We start from the raw sequence: 23,858 nt of genomic DNA, 5'->3' as shown, positions 1-23,858 counted from the left end.
GCTCAGGTCCGGATTCTATAGAAACTTACCACCAGACCACTTTATAACCGATAAAGCTCAAGTAGCATCTTAGTTGAATTAGAGGAAAAGTCAGTGGCAAGAGGACACACACACACACACACACACTTTGCAAAGTAAACATTTCTGAATGATTTTTAGTTTACTCAGAGATCAAAGCCAAGCTCAATCAGTTCTGCCAAGGCAAGAGTTTCAGGCGGCGATGCACGTCAGTTGCAAAATAAATATGAAATACTTTTGAAGCTGTAACAGCAACACCTGAAGCTACTTGGTAATAAGCAATACTGACGGTATTTGCAGGCATTCCTGTTGAGTTTCAGGGCCACAGCCCACAAACAGCAATTCCTTTATCTTGTGAACCTCTCTGAGATCTTCCAATGAAGGGCAGCATATGTATGTATGTATGTATGTATGTATGTATGTATTAATTGTGGCACTAGTGAGCAGGCCTTTGGGACACAATGTAGTTGCAATGCAAACCCTTTCAAACTCTTTGCTATTGGGGATCTAATTAGATGCAAGGGAAGCCCAACCCATGTGCTAGAATATACAAATTTCGGAGAGAGCATACATTGGTCCTGAGAGGAGAATTAGGGGCAATTTAAAGTGGAGAAGCAGAAGGAACAGGGCTGAGCACTCCCTTCCAAAACCACCTATCCCAGGCTTCCTCAACCTTGGCCCTCCAGATGTTTTTGGCCTACAACTCCCATGATCCCTAGCTAGCAGGACCAGTGGTCAAGGATGATGGAAATTGTAGTCTCAAAACATCTGGAGGACCAAGGCTGAGGAAGTCTGACTTACCCTCACTTGAAGTCTGACTTACCCTGGGAAGGCTTGCTTCTGGCCTTGGATCCTAGTCGAAAGAAAAGCGGAACTTTTCTGCTAACCATCCCTTCTCTGCATGAAATCGCCTCTGCCCACCCTCCCCCACTCTGTCTCCTTTGGACGGCAACCTGTGTTCCAGAGCACAGTTCTGCTAGTGTCATAATGAGCAGATCCTTTTAATTCAAACCCTTAATTTAACGCAATAAAAGGAAAAGCTCTTAGAACTTCTCTCCCCCCTCACACACCTTTGGGGAGAAAGCCAATTACAGACTTGCCTTAGGAAACTGAAGATAAAAGGGCATGACGTGGAAGAATAGACATTCCAAGATAATGAGACAGAAAGCACCAGCCAAGTCTTAATTCTCTTGTTCCCGTCAAGGTGAAGATGGCTGTTGCAGTTTCAGCTGGGCAGAAAGTAAGCTGTGTCTTATATGCGTAGGCAACAATCTTGTTAGTCAATGGCAGACGGCCTTCTCAGTGGTGGCACCTGCCCTGTGGAATGCCCTCCAATCAGATGTTAAGGAAATAAACAACTATCTGACTTTTAGAAGACACCTGAAACCAGCCCTGTTTAGGGAGGTTTTTAATGTATGATCTTTTATAGTGTTTTTAATATTCTGTTGGGAGCCGCTCAGAGTGGCTGGGGTATAAATAAATCATCACCATCATCATGCCCCTTGCTCAGGATGTGAAACCACCATTGTGCGTGTTCAAACAGTTCTGAGGGGGGGAACAAATACATCAGGCAATGGATACTACACTCATCCACAGGTGCAGATAGGAAAATGGCAGACCACGCTAAAGAAAAACATTGAAATTTACCAGTGGTGCAGCAGGTTTATTGCCATTCCGCAAACAGCTAAAAACGTAGCAGCAACAGCAGTGGAAACCACTCTAGTTGCACGGCACCTAATGCACGTTGCCCAAAATGTTCCAGATGGTCAGCTCTCCCTACTATAGACACACATAAGGAACAGTTAGCAAACATATAACCTCAGCTCCCACTGCAGAGTACACAACTTCTTTCCCTGGGCACAAACAATAGAATACGCTCACAGCTCTGCTGTTTGGAATTCACAGTTGCAACCTGTGACTTTAATTCAGTGGTCAGGTGCCAGGAAAACACTGCAATCATTTATGTGTGCGTGCATGAACTGATTTGATAGCAATCAGGGTGATTACGCATCTGGGGAGATTCGAGTCCTAGAAACTTACCAAACAAAAGGGTTGGTAAAAAATAAAGCAAGTCTTCAGTACAAAAGCCTTCATCGTAAAAGAGAGTGTGCATAATCTCCCATTCCTGTTCCACTGGGAAGCTAAGGAGGAGCATCTCCTTCAAGATGCAACATTATCTTCTGCCCCGGCGTCCACGGTCAAGTCACTCCACTAAGGCTTACCCACAATGAATTGTCAAATCATAAAACACCCTATTCTCACCAAGCCACACAACTGGGGTATTTCAGAGGTTAGGGGGTTGATGGGCTCCCCTGAAAATAGCCTTCTTGTCACAAAGCTGTCTTGGCTTTTTTACTGACTGGAGTAGTCTCATCTTCCTCCGTGGCTCGAGTTTTTTTCTTGGTGTACACTACACCAGAGGCAGTCTTCCGGGCTTCTGAAATCAAAACGGAAGGAGACATTTAGAAAGATCCCCGAATCACAAGCTGCTGGCTTGCAGAACGGCACCCAGAAGGAGGCACGGCTAAGTGCACAAGGCAAGGGCTGCACACCACTGTGCTATAGCGACTTCAACCAAGGAGGCCACACCTGTACAACTAAGGGAGCTGATCCACTGCAGTGGCAACTGCCACCATCACCATCATGGCAGCGTTTTGCTATCAAAAAAGGGCCAGATGGATGCTGAGCAGATGAAATGCGGCACATGAACAGACCCATACAGGTATGTCAGCTATAACCAGGCAAGATAGGCAGCCTTGGCATCATTAATTGGGCAGGTGAACAGGGCAACTCAACCGGCTCTTGCAAGATGCCTCAGAAAATAGGTCAGCACAAACCATTCTGCACGCTCCCAAGCTCCGCAGACCTATAAAGTCAAAGCACTTATTTGGAATCATTTAAATGAAGGCAGTGCTGACACATCCCCTGCTCATCCAGGACAGTAGTCTAGGCCAGGAACCTGTGGCCCTCCAGCTGCCGCTGGGACTCTAAAACTTCCTAAACATCACAGATGAGGGGAGCCGTGCTCCAACAACTTCTGAGTGCATCGTGCCAAGCAATCCTCATCTAGGGAACACGGCGTTTTAAATGCCGAACTGCAACAAAACCAGAAAAGGTGCTCTGTCACAGTTTATACCACTCAGGGTGAGGGCCTGGATGGGTGGAGGGTGTGGGGGGGAAAGATATTAAGCTACTCAAAAGCCACAGAGTGAGAATCTGTTGGCACAGAGTGCAGCCCACTTTGTGTGATGGACAGAGAAGGAACGGTTGGGCTGCATTAAGTGGAAAAATCGGGTGGGAACTGCTGCTCAAACCACCGGTTGTTTATTCTGTTTCAATCTGCTTGAATGTTTTATTTACTTTTACCTAGGTGTTTGGTTAAATTGGAAATAATTTTGATGCTGTAGTTTTGCTTGTTTACCTTATGGTAGATTGTTAAATTGTTTCTTGGACCTGTTTATACGATTTTGTAATTTATGTATTTTGCCCCCCCCCCCCCGACTTTTCCTATGACTTCTGTTGCCTGCTTTGGGACTGAACACATTCATTGATGAGTGGGTAGAAATACTATAAATAAATAAAGCTAGAGTTTTACATTAGCGCAGGTATACTATTTCCCCCCTGTGATTTTAATATGTTACAATAAGCCCACATTGCACTTTTAAAATAGATGTTATGAAAACATTGCTTAGATTTAGGTAGGTAGCCGTGTTGGTGTGACGCAGTAGAAATACATATACATACATTGTCCAGTAGCACCTTAGAGACCAACTAAGTTTGTTCTTGGTATGAGCTTCGGTGTGCATGCACACTTCTTCAGATTTGTTAACTTTGGACATTCTTGCAAATATGTTCATTATCTCAGTTAATGTTCCAGCTTACCTCCATGAAGCAGGACTGCTCGGCCATTCGTAGAAACTGCTGCCTTGGCATTGCTTTCAGACAGGCCAAATAGCCACCCTCTTTCCACTTTCGTTAAGGATATTCAAGCACAAAGAGGGCAAAACATGCTTGAGGCATAGCTAAGCACAACTCCTCTACCAACCTGCAAAAGCTACTGTGGCACACAGGACAGAGTATTGAAGTTGTCAAAGTTCAGCATGTTCAAATCACTCTCAGCTCCCCAGCTATTGAGAGGACGGAAATCAGAATAACCTGTCTGACAAAACTACTTGTCAAATTAAAGGGGTGGGGAATCTGCAACCCTCCTGATGTTGTCAAGACCACAACTTCCACCACCCGTTGCTATTTGTCTCCAGCTCCCAGACAGCACAGACAGCATCATCATTCTAGAGGGCCACAGGTCGGCCACACCAATATTTTAACTTGGGGTGGTTGTGGCACTATATTCCAAACAATGATCTGAACCACTTAGCTGCTTCTCTGGTCACAGGTGTTTAAATACAGATTCATTTTCAAGGTTAGCTAGGCAAGTTGGGATCTTTCTGTTCATTTAGTATTTTTGATACAACAACCAAATATAAGAACACCGTATGACTACAGTAAGCTAGTATACGACCACCGAGCATCAGAAGAATATATATTTGCAGCATTTACAGGATATTGCACACAAAGGCATTGGAAGACTGTTCTATTTATTGGCTGCCCAACAACAAAAAGGAATCTTGAGGCACTGGAGTGGGGATGTTCTAAACTTTCTTAGAATGCCTTATCTTATCTGGCAACCCTTGCCCATTATTCTAGTAATATTATGGGTTGGGTATTCTGTTTTCCACTTTGTTATATCTGTGTGTGGATTGTACAGTAGTACCTCGGTTTACATACGCTTCAGGTTACAGACGCTTCAGGTTACGGACTACGCTAACCCAGAAACAGTACCTCGGGTTAAGAACTTTGCTTCAGGATGAGAACAGAAATCGTGCTCCGGCGGCGTGGCAGCAGCAGGAGGCCCCATTAGCTAAAGTGGTGCTTCAGGTTAAGAACAGTTTCAGGTTAAGAACAGACCTCTGGAACGAATTAAGTACTTAACCTGAGGTACCACTGTATTGTTTTTAAAAAGGGCTTTTAAAAGAGAAAATGTTGAATGTCACTCCCAACCCCAAACTATCAATCTGTCCTTGCTGAATCCTGAAGGTCCACTGTCAGCCAGGACCCATTTAGCTCACTGTGCAAAAAAAAACCTAAGGAGATTATTTCCGCCCTTCCCTCTCTAGTCCTTCTCTTTTTCAGCTCCGTGCTCCCTCTAAACCACCCTTCGCAGACACCCTCCTTTTCAAATCACTGCTTTGTCTTCCTCCTCCATTTCCTTCAGCTACTTTCTCACACTCCTAGCACTGCTTCAGCCTCACACCTTGTCTCCTGCCATCACTACACAGCCCTTCCTTGTCTCTGGGCTCTCTCTCCAAACAAACTGACCTTTCACTCCTCTCACAAAAGCAGGATCATTTATGAACATTCTGCTGCTGACAGTTTTACCCTTTCAAGGAGAGGCTAACAGCTGTATCTCAGGCAGCAAAGTTCTGAAGGTCCTAACAAACACACTTGAAAAGGATACAGGTTCGCCACATCGTACGGACCTCGTAGTTGTAGAGGCTGCAATGGAAGAGAAAGCCATTATGCATGTGACAAATACACAATTGTATACGCTAGAGAAGTGTATGGAATGTATGGATGTTTGGAAGTGAAAGCTGGACCATAAAGAAGGCTGATCACCGAAGAATTGATGCTTTTGAATTATGGTGCTGGAGGAGACTCTTGAGAGTCCTATGGACTACAGGAAGATCAAACCTCTCCATTCTTAAGGAAATCAGCCCTGAGCGCTCACTGGAAGGACAGATCGTGAAGCTGAGGCTCCAATACTTTGGCCACCTCATGAGAAGAGAAGACTCCCTGGAAAAGACCCTGATGTTGGGAAAGATGGAGGGCATAAGGAGATGGGGACAACAGAGGACAAGATGGTTAGACAGTGTTTTCGAAGCTACCAGCATGAGTCTGACCAAACTGCGGGAGGCAGTGGAAGACAGAAGTGCCTGGCGTGCTCTGGTCCATGGGGTCACGAAGAGTCGGACACGACTAAACGACTAAACAACAACAACATATGCTACGGCAGTGTTCTTCACCCTTGAGCCCCCAAATGATGCTGAACTCCCAACCCCATTGGTCTGAGTCTGCCTGGTCAACGACCAGGGATTAGCCGTGCCTAGGAGTTGCTAGAAAATGACCAAAGAAATACCGAATTTTAGGTAAGGCTATGTGAGTTTCCCCAAACGAAATGGAGTGTGTGTGTGCAAATGCTGCTTGGTTAGCAAAAGATAAATACAAAGGGATGATCATTCAAAAGGAACCCAGGAAGCTACCAGAGTCAGATCCTTGGTACATTTAGCTCAGTATTGTTTTCAATGACTTGGAAGCAGCTCTCCAGGATTTTAGAAAGGAAGCAACCCCAGTTCTAATGGAAGATGCCATGGATCGAACCCAGGATTTTCTGTAGGCAACCCAAGTCCTCCAATGAAGCACGAATGTGAAGCACCCATTAGTCATTGCAGGATTACACACACACACACACACACACACACACACACACACACTTACCTTTTCTGCTGCACTGGATAAAATTATATTCTAGGAAATAAGGCAACACAAAAAACTAATTAGTGTAGGTTTCTGAACGCATTCTCTTTCTTCTTCGAAAGGCTTTCCCCAATGCAGAACCACCATGTGGACACAAAACGGCACATTATATACACACCCTCTGAGCAGCCTTGTGCACTGCAGTGCACAATTCACTGTGCAGATCTCACTGGGAAGCAAACATGCCATATGCACCTTCCTCACAAACTAATGAAGAACACCGGGGGGTGGGGGGGTGGGGATGAGTCCTGTGGGCGCAGGGGAAAGGTCAAGACAAGGAAATGATTCAATAATGGTGATTAATCAAACCAAGACACTGCTATAGTGCACTTGAATCAAGATTCTATTAAGGTGCTTGGACTGAGCAGTTACAAGTCAATGTGCTGCAGATATTTGAGAGGTGAAGTAGGAGCTAATAGGCCAGGGTTCAAAGCCCTCCTTAGTCATGAAGTTCACTGGGTGACTTTGGGGCTGTGACTTTTGCTTAGCCTAACCTACCTCGCAAGGTTGTCGTAAGGATAAAATCGTGTGTGTATGTACATGCCTATGTGTTGGGGTGGGTGGGGCAGAACCCATATACAGCCGTACCTGTTCCGGAAGTTGAACAGAATCTGTTCCGGAAGTCCATTCGACTTCAGAAACCAAATCACGGCTTCTGATTGGTTCCAGGAAGCTCCTGCAGCCAATCGGAAGCCCCATCGGACGTTCAGCTTCCAAAAGAACGTTTGAAAACCGGAACACTAACTTCTGGTTTTCAATCACTGGGGAGCTGGAACGCTCAACTCCCAAGGCGTTTGGGAGCCGAGGTATGACAGTATTCTGCTTCAGCTCCAGGAGGGAACAGTGGGCTATAAATAATAAAAAACATGGCATGGACTTTGGAGAATATATTCTCAGAAAAAAACTGGAATAGGTTACATTATTTCATGCAAACCTGACTCATCCTAATTCAAAACCACAACATCCACGACCGGCAAGAACAAAATGATGAACAAGACAAGCACCCATTCTGCTTTTGCTTGTCATGGGCAGGGGGGTGTCAGTCTGGGGCCCATCAGCTGGGGATGAAATGGGCCCCCACCCACACAAGATAGAACTTCGCTGACCCCACAGGCATGCAGACAAATATTGGTCTGCCAATTAAAAGTAAGAAGCACAGGACCCCTTCCCTGTGGCTTTCAGGACCTATGCAATATTTAGCATCTTAGCTGAAGCAGAAGAAAGGGGGAGGGGTTGGTCTACTTGAGAAGGGGTGGGGAACACTGGGTCCTCCAGATATTGCTGAACTACAATCCCCATCATCCTTGGTCACCGGTGTTGTAAACAAAAATTTGCCCTTTTCCCTTATGGGGTATCCAAGAGCCCATAGAGAGTCCTTACATAGGTTCCCTATTAGTAGGAGAAGATAACAGAGACCAACCAGATAATATTGAGAAGCAAAGCAGCTAGTAAGCTTGATCTTTATTGAACTGTTGCAAGAGGGTGCTCCCCTCACCCACAGGAGAGGAGGAGGGACCCAGAAAAATGGCGTGCAAGGCCTTATAAAGACTTTTGAAATTGCCACCCTGTAGATCAAGACCACCCCCAGAAACATCATACATACATCACAGAAGGGGTGTAACCTAAGACCACCCCTCAGATACATCATACCTACATCACAGAAAAGGCGGTCTAAACAGAAATTTGAATGTTGTTTTTCTCCTGTCGTTGTTTATCTCCTGTCTGGCAGGTTACTAGATTGGATTGCCTGGGGAGCCTGGCCAATCTTTTGTAATGATAAATACTTAGTTCCTGGGCCGCGTCACAGGCTCACACCCTATTCAAACACAGACATACCCTTAAGACAGGATTTGTGAAGGAAATGACAATGGGGAGGCTTTTCCACTTTGACCTTGCAGAGAAAACATTTGCTCAGTTTAGGAATCAAAATGGCTTCAGGTCAGTCTTCCTGTGCTGATCTATGTACGTGCGGTTATGAACATTACCATATATCTAAGACCTCAAAATTCCTATCACACCGGCCATGTTTGCAGGGGCTGATGGGAGTTATAGTTCAGCAGCATCTGAAGGGCCCAAGGTCCCCTACTTAAATCTTATAATCTCCCGAAGTTGTGGATTACTCTTAGGACGGCAGCAGGCTATGTATGCACCATGCGGTTAAAACTACAACCCCAAACACTTTCCTGTTTTAAATAGGTAGGAAAGAGAGCGATGGAGGACCTCTTTTCTTTCTCTTACTCTCCACAACCTCCCCCATGCCAAAAAATTGCCATGAAGTGCTGAGGTTATGTTCTGACAGAGAGGGAAGGTTTCACAGAGGCTAATAAAAAGCACCCTCTTCCTGAAGCCTCCCCCCCCCCCCCGGAGCCCCAAACAGCATTTCAAGGCTCCTGTTTTAGGATGGCCCAAATTCTGCTGAGAAGACACTCTTGTTAAGGGCCAGTGACCCAGACATTTCCCCTCTTCCCTTCCTTCAACAGGCAACATGATGTTAATAGTCTGCCCTCCTTTAGGAGTTCCGCAGCTTTCCCGAAAAAGTTTGCAAAGTCAGAAACGTATCAGTCACACCGAGCTCTCAAACAATGATCATTTCCTGCGGTGATCGAAGACCAACAGAAGGAAAAGGGGAACAGTTCAAGCTGCCTATTCTTAATTCAAAACAACATTAACTGGAAGGGGGGAAAAAAAGTTCTGATGAAAAAGAAGTGGGGCAAACCCATTTTGAGCCTCACCTTCCCTCGGCAGATCTGCATCAGACTGAGTGCATTTGAAACCGTGTATCTTCTCATTGTGGAGTCTTTGATGGCAGGCACATAAATAAGTTCAAAGTAGATGCCTCGATCTATTGCCTTCACATGAAAGAAAAGCAAACAGAAGCTGAAGGGAGTTTGACATAGTCAACGTCTCACAGCTATTGTATATTATTGATGTGTTTTCCCTGCTGTCTCATCTCCTCCAAAAAGCAGAGGCACCCAGTGGGACAAAGTTAATGGCTCTCTAGAAAAGCAAAAGTCCCTCCTCCTCCTCCTCCTCCTCTGATACACATAACATAAAAACGACACAGTATTCCATGCTCACGCACTTGGGATTTCCAAACTGTAAAGTGTTTGGCAATTCCACACCTCTGCAAATCTGGTATTGTTTCTTCTGGTTTTTTTTTAAAAAAAAGTTTCAACAGGAGAATTTGGATTTTGGCAGGGTGTATAAAAGTCCAAGCAGTGCCACAAAACCTCATGCCCACCTTGTTAATTAATTAATGCTATTTATATACTGCTTAATTACTGTAGAATTCTATCAATTATATTTTACCTGCCCAATCAGAATGAATTTCAGGAACCAAAAAAGTCTTACTGAAAAATACAAACTTTGAGCTGCCTGGCCCCAAATGTGCAACCAGGCATTCCATTTTTGCAACTGTAACCCTGATTTAAGAATCCATTGGGTGCCTGGGCTTATATATCTGTGTTTCTAACACGATACCTGACCTGCTTCTCCACAGAGGACAAAACTGTTAATGGACAAGCAGAAAAACACAAGGAGAAAGAGGAATGTCAGGACTGCGCACGACATTTGCAGGCCACCTTACCACATTCACAGAGGGTCTCTTAATGTAGAACGGCAGCTTTTCTGTTACGTTGATGCACACAATATCTACATCTAAGGTTGTGCAGGCCACCTGTATTGCAAATTTGAAAGCAGAGGGTTACTTTTTTTAAAAAAAGGCAGACACTGACATACTTGCATAGTTTCCCTACAAGTTCTAGTATTGTGCCCTGCATCCGAATAGCTGACAGGAAAGCAATTGTTGCCCAAGTGTCAAGGAAAGAGTTAGCACTCAAGGACTCTACTCCAGACCAGGGATGGGGAAAGCTGTGGCCTTCTAGGCATGGTTGAATGGTAGCTCTGATCAGTCTTAGCCAACATTGTCAGCTCCCATCTTCATAGGATGGAAATAAGTGGTTTTACTGGATTGCTTCTATTCCGTATGTTGATTATTCTTAGTTGAAAATTTAAGGGTTTCGTTGAAGCGAGAACTGAGTAGATTGGGTGGGCGTACAGAGAGCCTGATGGTTGAATCAAGTGTATGTGGGGGCTGTTGTGTTTACGTTATAGTTTTGTGTACTGTGAATGTGTATGTGATTTTGGAGACGGTATGATTATGTGTTTCTTTTTATAAGACGTACGAGATTTCCAAGATATTATACTATAATTATGCTGCATTTTGATGTTTTCCACAGGATCTGCTTTTGTGGCTCTTAAGTTGTCTTTACAAATGTACATTGTCTAAAAACATTTATTGATGTTTAATTATGTAATTTAAAATACGGAACTGCTGTGAGGTACAGAATGCAGAATCCAAACTGCATTTCTTATATCGGCACCATTTTCTTGAGATATACAAGCTGTTTAGAGATTTCTGTTGACATGCGAAGCGGTATACAGTGGTACTAAACGAAGCCCAACAGCATCTGGGAGACCACAGGTTCTTCATCCCTTGCAATGGACCTAGTGTATTCTTCCAACATTGCATGTTGAGGTCAGGGCGGAAAGGGGTTAATCAGAGCAGCATTGAAAGAGCAGAGATCTCATATGCTTAATGATGGTATGTAAAACCCTGGAGCAAACTTTCAGAATGCAAAGGAGGAATCCAACTAAAAAAGGTTATATTCCAGAGAATTTGGAGAGCACATACACTCCCTTCGTATAATATCAAAACATAGTATATCTATGGGCTTTCCCCTCTTGAGCATCACATACAGTGATCCTTACAATAACCCTGTAAGGCAGGACAGCATTGCAGAAGAGAGGTTAGGACAGAGGATGTAGTTTGTCCAAGGACCCTCAGGGAGTGTCTAGGGCAGTGTTAAAGCTTGACAGCTAGCAATTTCCTTGCCACCAGAAAGAAAACTCAGCTGATTCCATTCTTGAAACCGTGGCAACATAATTATTCACACCATCAAAAGGAATCTTAAACAGAATCTGCATCAGCCAGGGACACAAAACCCACAAGAAAGGGAGTTCTTCAAACTGCAGCAGCAGCAACAACAAAGCTGACCAACATTCGTCCAGAATGATGATGTTAGAAAAGAAAACTTAACCACTGGCTTTTGTACAAACTCTCGATTTTTCCATGACTTGTAGGGATTTAAAATACTAAGTATGCAGAGAAAAGAAAACCTTGGGGTAGGGGTGAGGGCAAGAGGGGAAGAATGCTGAAATGTGGCCTATTATTCTGGGAAAAAATATTTCCTTCCTTTAACAAGAGACAACACCGCCATCTGCTGGATACAGGACTGCTCTCCATACCAAATATATCACTTGAAAATCCAACTAGTTCCTGTCCCAGTGTGCAACTGTTGTACGTTTACAGTTTAAAAACCCCATATTGTTGCTAGATAAAGAATAGCAGTATTTTTTCTCTTGCCTTGGCATTCACCCAAGAAGCAGCGTTCAGTGAAATCTCTCCTCACATCAGAAAGAACAGAAATCTCCATTAGATCCCTGCTTGTCCATCGCTACAAGAAGCAGTAGTAGCATGCGTGTAACCCTGCGGGATGAATTCCCTTTGTGGGTATAAACCTTCTTGCAGTGGGAAAGGTTGGGACAATGGACATGACTCCAACCTCTGTAGAACAGGCTACATCAGAGATTCTCATGCAGGAGAGCAAACAAGAGTCACTCTCACAGTTCAAGGCCCTTGAGGAGGCAGAGAAGTGAAGGGGGTAGCCTAGAGAGAAGGCCAGTGGATACGAGGTCTGAAGGGCCAAATGTGGACACAAGACTTGCCCACACTGGAAGAGTGGCAGACGCAATTGATGGATTATATGGAATTGGCTGAAATGACTGGCAGAATCCGAGACTTGGGAGAAGAAACAACGGAAGAGGACTGGAAGAAGTTTAAGGACTATTTACAAAAACAATATAAGTTGTATGAATGTTAAGTATCTGCACGATTTAGAAAATCTCAGTTCCAGCAAATAGATTTTGTAAAATAGAAAATTAAGTTATAAGTAAGAAAAGGTCGAAATTTAAGGCAACAATATGTTTAAATTTAAGGTATGAGTAAATGATAAAAATTATCTTAAATTTAGAAGTATAATATTTGGAAAGTACAAAATAAGGTATGAAACAAGGTAATAATTTGCTGATATTTTTAATATAAATAATGCAGGGTAAAGGAGATGTGAGGAAGTCCAGTTAGTTATATATTAAAAAAAATTGTATTGAATGGTTGGTTTTTTTCTTTTTCTTTTTTCTTTTTTATTTCTTTTTTTCTATATGGTTTTTTGGTGTATTTGTTTTGGCTTTTTTGTGTACTATTTTTTGGTGAAGGGATCTTGTATGAAAATTTAATAAAATATTTAAAAAAATAAAATAAAAATAAATAAAATAAAATAAAAAATGAAGGGCCAAATGTGGCCTGTAGGCCCAAAACTTCCCAGCCCGATATAGCACTTTGAACACTTCAAAGCCCCTCACAAATGTGTTTGGACAACAGTATCTTGGCTTACTAAGCCAATATGAAGGAAGCACATGTCCGGCTACAGTTTTTTGTTATGTCCAGTCCAGGAAGTCTTCCTCATCAGATGCAGCTTGAGCTGTGGCCACCAAGGAAAAATGTCCCTTTGGGTCATCTGACATCACTGTGACTGACAGGCGAGCAGCCTGTCTTAGCGAAAACACAGAGCGAGTCAATAATCTGCAAGTGCCTTGGGGAGAGTCACTCTTGGGCATGGGTAGGCAAACTAAGGCCCGGGGGCCGGATCCGACCCAATCGCCTTCTAAATCTGGCCCGTGGACGGTCCGGTAATCAGTGTGTTTTTACATGAGTAGAATGTGTGCTTTTATTTAAAATGCATCTCTGGGTTATTTGTGGGGCATAGAAATTCGTTCACCCCCCCCAAAAAAAAATAGTCTGGCCCTCCCCGCAAGGTCTGAGGGACAGTGGACTGAGCCCCTGCTGGAAAAGTTTGCTGACCCCTGCTCTTGGGCATCAATCACTGAGCTGCCCATTGGCAGACCTGTGATCCACAGCAGCAACTACACCACATGAAGAAATAAAGAGTGAGATCAGGCATTAGCAGTGCCATTAGCAGCTTCTGAGTTTTTGCAACTTCCTTCACAATTCAAATGCTTGGGGGGGGGGGGAGCAATTTTTAAAACTTACATGAAAGAGTTTTCCACTCTTAGGAAACACAGCAAAGATGTCATAAAATTTTATGTTGGTAGATGTCGATCTCTAGGGCAGAAAAAAGAAAAAGTGTAACATTAAAAAAAAAAATTCAGACTAGCCATTTAAGCTGGTGCTTTAAGCCTGGCCATAGCCCAGCTCAGCCAATGCCCCAACAAACAGCAGAGAACTGTAACTGAAGGGACTGGAAGAAGCTGCTTGTAGCCAACGTGTCTCCTCCAGCACTTTAAATCCAATGCACTTTCTAAAGGGGGTGGGGGGGGGAATGCCCTGTTGACAAATGGAGCGTTTTCCTCTCTCCTGAAAAAGCAATTTGCATTCAAAGCGCTGGGGGAAGAGTTTAGAATACAAACTGCTTTCTCTCCATAGGGGAAAATGCTGTTTTCAAGCATGTTGGCTCCCAGAGAAGAGCTCACCACTAAGACTACAAACCTTGGCTACAGATCATGGTTGAGGAAGAGACACTTTAACCATGATACCAGGTTCGGATGATACACTAAGCCAAACCTTGACTTGGCTCCTGCGCTGTGCTAACAGAACTGGAGGCAAGCAAAGCAGGCTTGAATGCCCCTGTGAGTGGGCACATTTGCACATTCCTGGTAAATTTAGTTTACCAAGTAAACCATGGCAAATTTGGTTTACCATGGTGTGCAAGCGAGGCCAGTTTTTCCACTGCTCATGAAGCCAGATTGCCGGTTGATTCATCCAACATTGGCTAGATGCAGGCCTTTTTTCATTTGGTCTGGGAGGGAGATGTCCTGACTGACTCCAGCTGCAAAAAGCTGAAGCTGCTTCTTCAGCACAAGGTTCACTTGTAGACAACCATTTTCCTGAGAGAAGTTAGTGTCTTCAAATGGGCAAACAAATAAGTTTTTACTGCGGTTTTCTCCCCAGATTGCCAGGGTAACATTTCTTCCATAAATAACGAAAAGATGTGCTGGCAGGCAAATTACTAAAATTGTATTGTCAACTAGTAACTTTGGTAGACATTTATGAAGGTGGTGGTGATGTTCCATGCCTTGCCAACCATTCTTAAGTTTCTGACAATTCTGGAGCATTTATTACTCAAGAACTATGGATTTTCTTCACTGTCTGTAAATTTGACTTGACTTTAAAAAAACTACAAATTTAGACATTGGGGGCCATTCAAATTTCTCATGGAAGAGAGTTCCAGAGGTCAGCAAAGTTGTAAGGGAAAGGTAAAGGGACCCCTGACCATTAGGTCCAGTCGTGGCCGACTCTGGGGTTGCGGCGCTCATCTCGCTTTACTGGCCAAGGGAGCCGGCGTACAGCTTCCGGGTCATGTGGTCAGTGTAACTAAACCGCTTCTGGTGAACCAGAGCAGTGCACGGAAACGCCATTTACCTTTCCACCGGAGCAGTACCTATTTATCTACTTGCACTTCGATGTGCTTTTGAACTGCTAGGTTGGCAGGAGCAGGGACCGAGCAACAGGAGCTCACCCCATCGCGAGGATTTGAACTGCCAATCTTCTGATCGGCAAGTCCTAGTCTCTGTGGTTTAACCCACAGCGCCACCCGCGTCCCCTATAGCAAAGTTGTAGTCTATCACTATAAAGCACAACAGATTCTAAGCCACTCTTCTTCTTCTTCTTCTTCTTTCTGTGAAATAGAAAAGGTTGTGAACTGCATCATAAGCTTACTAGAATATTGCAGTGCGATGGATCAGAAACAACAAGTGTTAGCCTCGATAAAATCTTAATTGGCTTGGATTTCCCCTGCAAAGAAGAAGAGAAGCAGCCGTGAGGAAAAGGAGTGAAACAGAAACCTTGGCAACATACCTCCTACTCATCATTAATACAAAAATGAAGAATGATGCTGTGTTCAGAATTGGTGCCCACACAAATCTTGTATCTTTGCCCTTTCTTTAATTCGTCAGGAGTGTTGGCAACCAAGGTCTATTTTTAGTCAGACAAAAGGGCTATAACTGTGCTGTTCATAGTCAAGTAATAAGCCCTTACACAGAGAACTCAAGGACTCTGCTCCTGGTGGAGAAGACTGTTACTTTTCACTAAAGACGCTTATAACTCCTGCAGTTAAGCAGCTCCTTGCTTACAAGCCCATTTCTAACAACTTCACTCAGAATTACCCTTAAATTGCAATCCATCAATGGAAAGTGAGGCAGCTGACCATTTCTGCTAATTACCCCCCTGCTTCCTTGTTGCAATGCACTCTACGTGGGGCTACCTTTGAAGGTGACCCAGAAACTACAACTAATCCAGAATGCGGCAGCTAGACTGGTGACTGGGAACGGCCACCGAGACCACTTAACACTGGTCTTGAAAGACCTACATTGGGTCCCAGTACATTTCCGAGCACAATTCAAAGTGTTGGTGTTGACTTTAAAGCCCCAAATGGCCTTGGCCCAGTATACCTGAAGGAGCGTCTCCACCCCCATCGTTCTACCTGGACACTGAGATCCAGCGCTGAGGGCCTTCTGGCGGTTCCCTCACTGCGAGAAGTCAATTACAGAGAACCAGGCAGAGGGCCTTTTCGGTAGTGGCACCCACCCTGTGGAACTCCCTCCCATCAGATGTAGCTCTGTCTCCCAGCAACTCTCAGCACCCTTAGGAAACTGCAGTTCCCACGATTCTTTGCATAAGTCAGTACTAACATGTACAGCTGCTACTACTACTATTTCCACGTTTTAAGTAATAGCAACAATAAATCTCAAAGGAAGTATGTAAGTCAAATAAGGAACCTAGGAAATGTTTTGATACAAATGACTCTCCTTTTCCAGAAAAATTCCCCACAGAAAAAAGTTATCTAGAAAACCCACATCACTGCCTTCAATAGATACTCTAAACATGTCCTTGAGAACAAATTATAGCTAGTAAAACACATCTGGACATACCTGTACAAGAGGCAGGGCTGCAAACAATTCTTTGGGAGACAATGGCTTGACAATTTCCTGGAAACAAACAACACATAAACATGCTTAGTTGTTTTAAATGAAGCATGTAAGCAAAAGCTAGGAAGCTATTTTTTAAAAAAAACACAATGATGTAAAGTAGCAACCAAACTAAGATGAATGGGATCTTTTATACACTGTGCTTGCTGGACTGGAGAAATATTGGGAGGGCCAAATTCCAGAGTTCCTGACAAACATATGTTGTACAAGGCTTTGTTGTGAAGCCTTACATTTGAAGTGCATTCCTGTACATTGTCTATTCACTTCTGAGTCCAAATGGGTTTAATAGCATTTGATCCCAGTAAGAGCCTATGGGATTGCAGCTTCAAGTCAGCTTTTTTGTTTCTAACTAGGAAACTCTAACAGCTTATAAACATGTAAGAAAATCAGGGCTTATACAGACACATTTATGATCAGACCCACTGAAGCACTCAGACTGGCTGGGGTAGCTCAGTCAGTTGAGCCCTATGTTGGGCAAAAAAGAAATCCAGCACTAAATGACCCTCGTGGTCTCTTCCAACTCTACGATTCCTTTTTTTTACTATACACATCCCACTGGTTGGGCATAATCCTCCCAAAGTTAATGAGTGTGAAATCCATGCTCTTGTGAAAGATGACAAGAGTGAAATGCACTAATGGCTCAAATGTGCTGATCATGCTCATTTATGTTTTCTGGTGCACGTTCAACTTCAGTCAAGATAGAATTTCAGAGTTTTCTTAAAGACTCAGCACCAGCCTCCTCATATGCGAAGCACACTTTTATCTCCCGCTCAATCTGAAGCACAGCTAGAAATCACGTGATACAGGAGTGTTTATGTTTGAAAGTCACTGCCATGGACGCTTAATGACTATTGGCTTATAGCAGCCATTATGGCTACGCCACAGCCTTTTTTTGTGTGGCGGCCCCGAGTTCAGTGGGGCTTACCTCCAAGTAAGCATGCCCATCAACCAGAAAAATGATTCCATGAACAAAAGTGGGAGGGTGGAGAATTTATTGAAACTCCTCACACTGCTGAGCTTATTTCCCGATGTGTCAGTTGAATTACCATTAATCTGTATGTCCTACTACAACCACAATACCTTTTTTACACAGGGGGTGGTGAGACTTCCTCCATTTGGGTAGCGGTAAAAAGGTAAAGGACCCCTGGACGATTAAGTCCAGTCAAAGGAGACTATGGGGTTGCAGTACTAATCTTGCTTTCAGGCAGAGGGAGCTGGTGTTTGTCCACAGACAGCTTTTCAGGTTATGTGGCCAGCATGACTAAACCGCTTCTAGTGCACAGAGGACCATGACGAGTGCCAGAGCGCACGGAAACACTGTTTACCTTCCCGCCACAGTGGTACCTATTTATCTACTTGCAGTGGCATGCTTTCGAGCTGCTACGTTGGGAGGAGCTGGGACAGAGCAATGGGAGCTCACCCTGTCGCGGGGATTCGATCAGCAAGCCCAAGAGGCTCAGTGGTTTAGACCACAGCGCCACCTGTGTCCTGCATTTGGGTAGAGCTGCAAAATGAGCATGTGAAAAAGACCCCTAACACACACACACACACACACCTGTGAGCATGGGCCTCTGGAGTGAGTTCAGTGCCCTTGTTCCTCTTCTGCATGTTCAGTATATATACACAAGAGGGAAGAAAGGACACCTGTATAGTATGTAATTATCAGCATGATCGCTGCTAGCATACAACCCTCCCACTACTTCTTTTGCAGTCATCTCTCAATTCAGCAAAGTTTCTATAACGGTCTGCTTTGCTGCACCTGCACAAGCCCCAGTAGTGTTTTAAAATAAAAAGTCCTACCTTCTTCTTTTCATCATAGTCAACGACGTAATTGATTGCAACAGTTGAATAGCCAACTAAAAAGCAAAGCACAAGCAATTTTTAATAATAATAATAATAATTAAAACAACAATGGATAGAATTTAGTCATCATGTTCAGAGATGCACAACTCAGAGGAACAATAGCAATTGCTATTCAGGATTGTATGAGTTTGTTTGCTTGCTTTCCTCTCACCTCTCCATCCTTTCCTTTTTGTGTCATGTCCTTTTCAGAGTCTAAATCCAAGACCAGGGAATATGTTACGCAGTTAGTTTTATTTGTTTACAAGAAAGTCTGATACTTTTTTTTTTTGGCTGGAAACCAGGGTATAAATACTTCTAATGAATAAACAGAATTCCTCACGTTTGATACAACGAAAACAAGCGTAGCTTTGTTGCATGTCAGGATCTGCCAGTAACCCAGTAAAAGAAGCCCCAAAAACATTATCTCCTCTAACTACCAGCTCCATATTTCAGCTTAGGTCTGGGAGGGAGAAGGGAGCAGTTTCTTAAAACACATCCTGCAGACAAAAAGCTCCCCTGCTGTAGTGGTTTTATTTCTACCCTTCTATCCTTGTCTAGGAAACCTTCCTACCAAAAAAACACACACATTCTTGCATTGATTTTGAGGAGCTAACACCAGGTCTATTTCAGTGTGCCAGAAGTTCTCAGGTACCATCAAAGTAAGCCTTCCTTAGGGTTCTTAAAAAGAAAATCGGCGTTAGGGACTGTGCTCCTCCTCCTCTGAGCGCATGTGCGGAGCCTTCCCCAATCCGACCATTTAGGGACGACCCTGAAATCCTGGGCAACCCGAGGCAAGACCTGCCCAACAACGTGTCGCCAGAGATCCTTACGAACCATCTCGTCTCGAGGAACAAAATGATCATCCCCGCGCACCCGGGGATCGGAGCCTGTGCGCGCGGGCTGAGAGGGAGCACAGGCGCGCCTAAGTCCTTGCTCATGGGGGTGGGGAGGACGGGAATGAAGATTTCAACTCCAATTAAAAACTCTGTACGTAGCTTAAAAAAATTAAAATAGTCCCAATTTAAGAGTGGAGCAAAGGCGCGCGCGCGCACAACCCCAAGCGTTATCCTTTCCAAAAGCGCAGATGGAGCATCGACAGAAGGGGCAAGGCAGGCATCCCAAACCCGCGAGGGGGGGCATGCAGAGCCAAGCTGGGGGTGCAGAGCCAGCCATTTCCTCCCGCCCGCCGCCCCCGCTCGCTCTTTGCCTGCTGCCCACTCACGGTGCGCTGCCGCCTCCACCAGCTTCTGCAGCGACGCCTTCTCCGCCAAGTGGGGAATATTCAGGTCCACAAACTCAGCCATGTTGAAGCCACGTGTGGGGAAGCGCCGCTTCTAATGCCCTGGCGCCCCGCTGCATGCTGGGAGTTGTAGTCTTTCCGCACCCTTTCTTTCTCCTCCGCCCTCGTCTCACAGCAGGCGGGGTTGTGGGACGGCCCAAGCTTAAAATCATAGCAGAGTTGGAAGGGGTCCATACCCTCCAACATTTCTCTGATGAAAATAGGGACGCCCCATTACTATTTATACCCCACACATTTTACTGGGTTGCTCCAGCTTCTCTGGACAGCTTCCAACATACGTAAAAGCATCATAAAATATTAAACACACCATTACCTATACAGTACAGGATTGCCTTCAGACGGCTTGGGGGTCGGGTAACTCCATACCCTCCAACATTTCTCCAATGAAAATAAGGACATCCTAAGGAAAAATGGGACATTCCAGGATCAAATCAGAAACTGGGATGGCTTCTCTAAATCAAAGACGTCTCTGGAAACTAGGGAAACTACAATGCAGGAATCTTTTGCCCAACATGGGGGCTTGAACCCACGACTCTGAGATGCTCTACAACCCAAAGCTGTAGGTTGCATAGCTTGCATATAAAGACAGGTCGCTGCTGGAAGCCTGAAGAGCTGGTCAAACTGGGAGACGATCCTAAGCTAGATGAACAAATAGCCTGACATGAAGGGGGGCAGCTTTCTGGGTTCTTACCTAGCCCTGGAGTCAGTGCTTGAATTATAGAGGGAAAGGGCAGCCTGTAATGACATTCACAGACTCCATCCTTTCCTGTTAAAGCCATATCATACCCCGCCCCCCGAGCACTTTTAAAAGTAGTTAAGACAGCTGTGCAACTGGTACAGTATCCAGGGTCCCTCTGGCTCTCCTGTAATTCAAGCACACCCCTGGAATTCATTGAAAGTTTCATAATCTATATTCCTACATTTATGTTATATCCTACCTTTCCTTCAAGGAGCTCTCTCTTCCCATTTTATCCCCACAACAACTATTTAGTGGGTTAGGCTAAGAGACAGTGGGCACCCAGTGAGCTTCATTGGCTGCAGTGCCAGATTTACATATAGGCTAAGCAGGCTGAAGCCTACGGCCTCTAAATCTAGGGGGCCTTGCCACCCCTCCCACTCCCCAGCAGGCAGTCTCCCCTCTCCCAAAATTGCAAACCCAAGACTTCATGCAAAGGCAGGGCAACTCAGGCCCAGCAACTATGAGACTCAGGCGCCCAGTTTGAAGCAGTGGGGCACAACTTGACACCCCCCCCCCCAGTTCACAGCCAAAGTCTGCAAAATCTTATGGATATAAATAAAATCCATCTAAATTGCCCTGGTGCGGGAGGCCCCTTAGGAACAGCACACAGGGCCCAATTTGGCTCAATTGCTTCAATTGCCTTAAGGTCAGCCCTAGTGAGACTGTGCAGGGGTTGGACTGAAAGGCCTGCACCTTCTAGGTCCCTGGTGGCACTATTCAGAGTACAGAGTCATGGACATGTTTTGGAAAGAAAGGGGGGCACTTATTGGAAATCAGTTTTGTCACCTCACCCCCAAAAAAACCCCCGGGATGATGGGCCCAGCCACCTTTTATTCACAGTCGTATAAGCACTACACTACAGCATGGCCATAAACCTGTACGTTCAACTGCTGAAACATACACCCAATATGTAGCAATGGAAATTTATGTTACTGGTTTATGAATGAACACAGTGTTTTATGAATTGACTCTGTGTTTTGTGAATTACCTAAGAGCCACCAATAGGGAGCTCTAGAAACTGACAGCTAACCAATTGGGTACTACCAAACAGCAAGCCCTATTGCTGAAAGCAGGTAACCAGCAGGGAATGCTTCAGCTCAGCCTTTGCACTGTTGACTTAACACCCCCTGCTGTGCAGATAATGGAGAAAGCTCATAAATTGTATCCCTTCTGGCATCCTGGCCAACTCTATTACACTGGTGCACCAGAAGCACAGAATAGCAGCAAATAAAATCCGCTCATACGTCAGCCACTGATAAGACTTGTCAACCAGTTCTTCCAAAGTCTTCCTAAATTATAAAGTTCCAAAATACAGGCCAAAAGAGAGCAGGTCTGGGAAGAGCGAGGCATACAATGGGCACCACCAGTGAAAAGGCCCTGCTCCGTGTAACTCTTGTCCTGTCATTTGATAGAGTGCCCACTTGCCCTCCTTCTTGACATGGAATGCTCTCTATTGGAGTCTCCAGGTCCAGTACAAAGACCATAAGAAGGGAGAGCAGGGACCTTGAAATTCCCAACAGCTGTTAATCAAGCAAGCAAGCAAGCACACAGGTCACCTTTGTCACAGTCAGGACACCTATGTCCTGGCCAGGCCTGCACCCAATCTTGTTTTTGTATAATCTTGTTTGTTCTCAGTAACCAAAATTATATTATCAACATATACAAGCAGAAAAGTTGTTTTCCTTCATTTGCAAGGAATCGAACAAAACAAAGTGGCACTAATAAAGAAAAGTTCTTGGGTGGCAACAGAAAGCAAACAAAAAATGCTTTTGCAGTTCATCAAAACTATCTAGCAATATCAAGTTATAGGAAAACTGGTGCTATTAACAGTAATCCTTTTAGCTGGTTAATTGGTTCGGCAACTTCCATGCACATGACGTGTGATGCTAATTATTTCCGCCAAGAGATTCAGGTGAAGGTCAGATGCCTTGTCAATCCCAGCAGGTATATAAAAGGATGACCCAGCCTGCCCAGGCCTACGGCCTGCCCAGCACGGAAGACTTGTGTATAGTACGCAGTTCTGAAAGGACCACAAAGGGTAAACCACCCAAAAGGTATGCTGAAGAGTTTGCTAAAACAGTCATAGCAGATACAGAGGAACTGCCATAGGCGGAAGGAACAAAGTGAGAACCGGAAAAGACGCCAAAAAGCAGACTAAGATTGTAAAGCAAGAGAGGCATCGAGGAGAGAAAGAGCCAAGAAGCAACACAGTGACCCTGCGTGGCCAGTACTGGAATAGACATCGACAGGAAAATATTCTTCCCAGACCTGCTGAAAGAGGCAGTCATTAAACCGCTTCTTAAAAAAACAATTCTAGACCCGGCCAATATGGCCAACTATCGCCCAGTCTCAAATCTTCCATTCTTGGGCAAGGTGATTGAGCAAGTGGTTGCTGAACAACTCCAGGCACGCCTGGAAGAAGCGGACCATTTGGATCCCTTCCAGTTGGGATTCAGGCCTCATCATGTTGAATATAGACTATAAAATTTTTACTGGGGTCTTAGGAAATAGGATGAAAATCATTTTAAAAAGAATTATAAGGAAAGACCAGTCCGGTTTCCTATCTGGAAGACAAATAAAAGATAACACTAGGATAATTATCGACCTATTAGAATATGCTGAAATGAACCCGAGTAAAAAAATAGTAATGTTATTGGTAGATGTCGAAAAGGCATTTGATTGTATCTCGTTGAGTTTCCTGATGGAGACATTTGAAAGTTTGGGAATAGGAAATAGAATAATGAATGGATTTAAAGCTATCTATAAAAAGCAAAAAACAAAGTTAATGAAATTACAGAGGGATTTGATATCGAGAGAGGGGTTAGACAGGGATGCCCCCTGTTGCCGCTGTTATTCATTACAGCGCTGGAAATCCTTCTAGGAGCATTAAGAAAAGACAAGGAAATTAGAGGGATAATTCTGAAACCACCTTCACTGGGATTCTTCTTGCCAGTTTTGCTCCCCCCCCCCGCCCCCTCACCCGTTAGCTGCATGTGTTTCATGGCTGTGCACAATGCCCCTAGCAGTAAGGAATCCAGAGAGCTGATCTAGTATAGTTATGAAGTCAGAAATAACATATGTGTTATACGTGAGTTTATGTACAAACACTGGCAGAAGAAGAGGTATGTGGGGGGAGCCCACTGCCCCTGGCAGCACGATCACAGTGGGGTGCCATTGCAGCTGTTGCCCCTCCTGCGCTGGGCGCCATGCCCCTACAGGCAGCGTGCCATGCCCCTGGGACATGTG

General features: G+C 44.5%; 1 protein-coding gene across 1 annotated transcript; it reads right to left on the bottom strand.

Annotated features, from left to right (window-relative positions):
• Nucleotides 1–1,014: 1,014 nt before the first annotated feature.
• On the bottom strand, nt 1,015–19,930 carry RPP30 (ribonuclease P/MRP subunit p30). The gene is made up of 11 exons (XM_079976484.1): nt 19,796–19,930; nt 18,532–18,587; nt 16,675–16,731; nt 15,464–15,538; nt 13,778–13,849; nt 10,196–10,285; nt 9,342–9,458; nt 6,571–6,600; nt 5,534–5,571; nt 3,901–3,980; nt 1,015–2,455 (listed from the first exon to the last, which is right to left on the bottom strand). Exons 1-11 carry the CDS (start codon nt 19,875–19,877, stop codon nt 2,349–2,351), a joined length of 804 nt encoding a protein of 267 aa, XP_079832610.1. The 5' UTR covers nt 19,878–19,930; the 3' UTR covers nt 1,015–2,348.
• Between the last annotated feature and the right edge of the window lie 3,928 nt (nt 19,931–23,858).

This window comes from Podarcis cretensis, assembly GCF_951804945.1.
Source record: "Podarcis cretensis genome assembly, chromosome: 5".
Lineage (NCBI taxonomy): Eukaryota > Metazoa > Chordata > Lepidosauria > Squamata > Lacertidae > Podarcis > Podarcis cretensis.
This window is presented reverse-complemented; position numbering and strand designations above follow the sequence as displayed.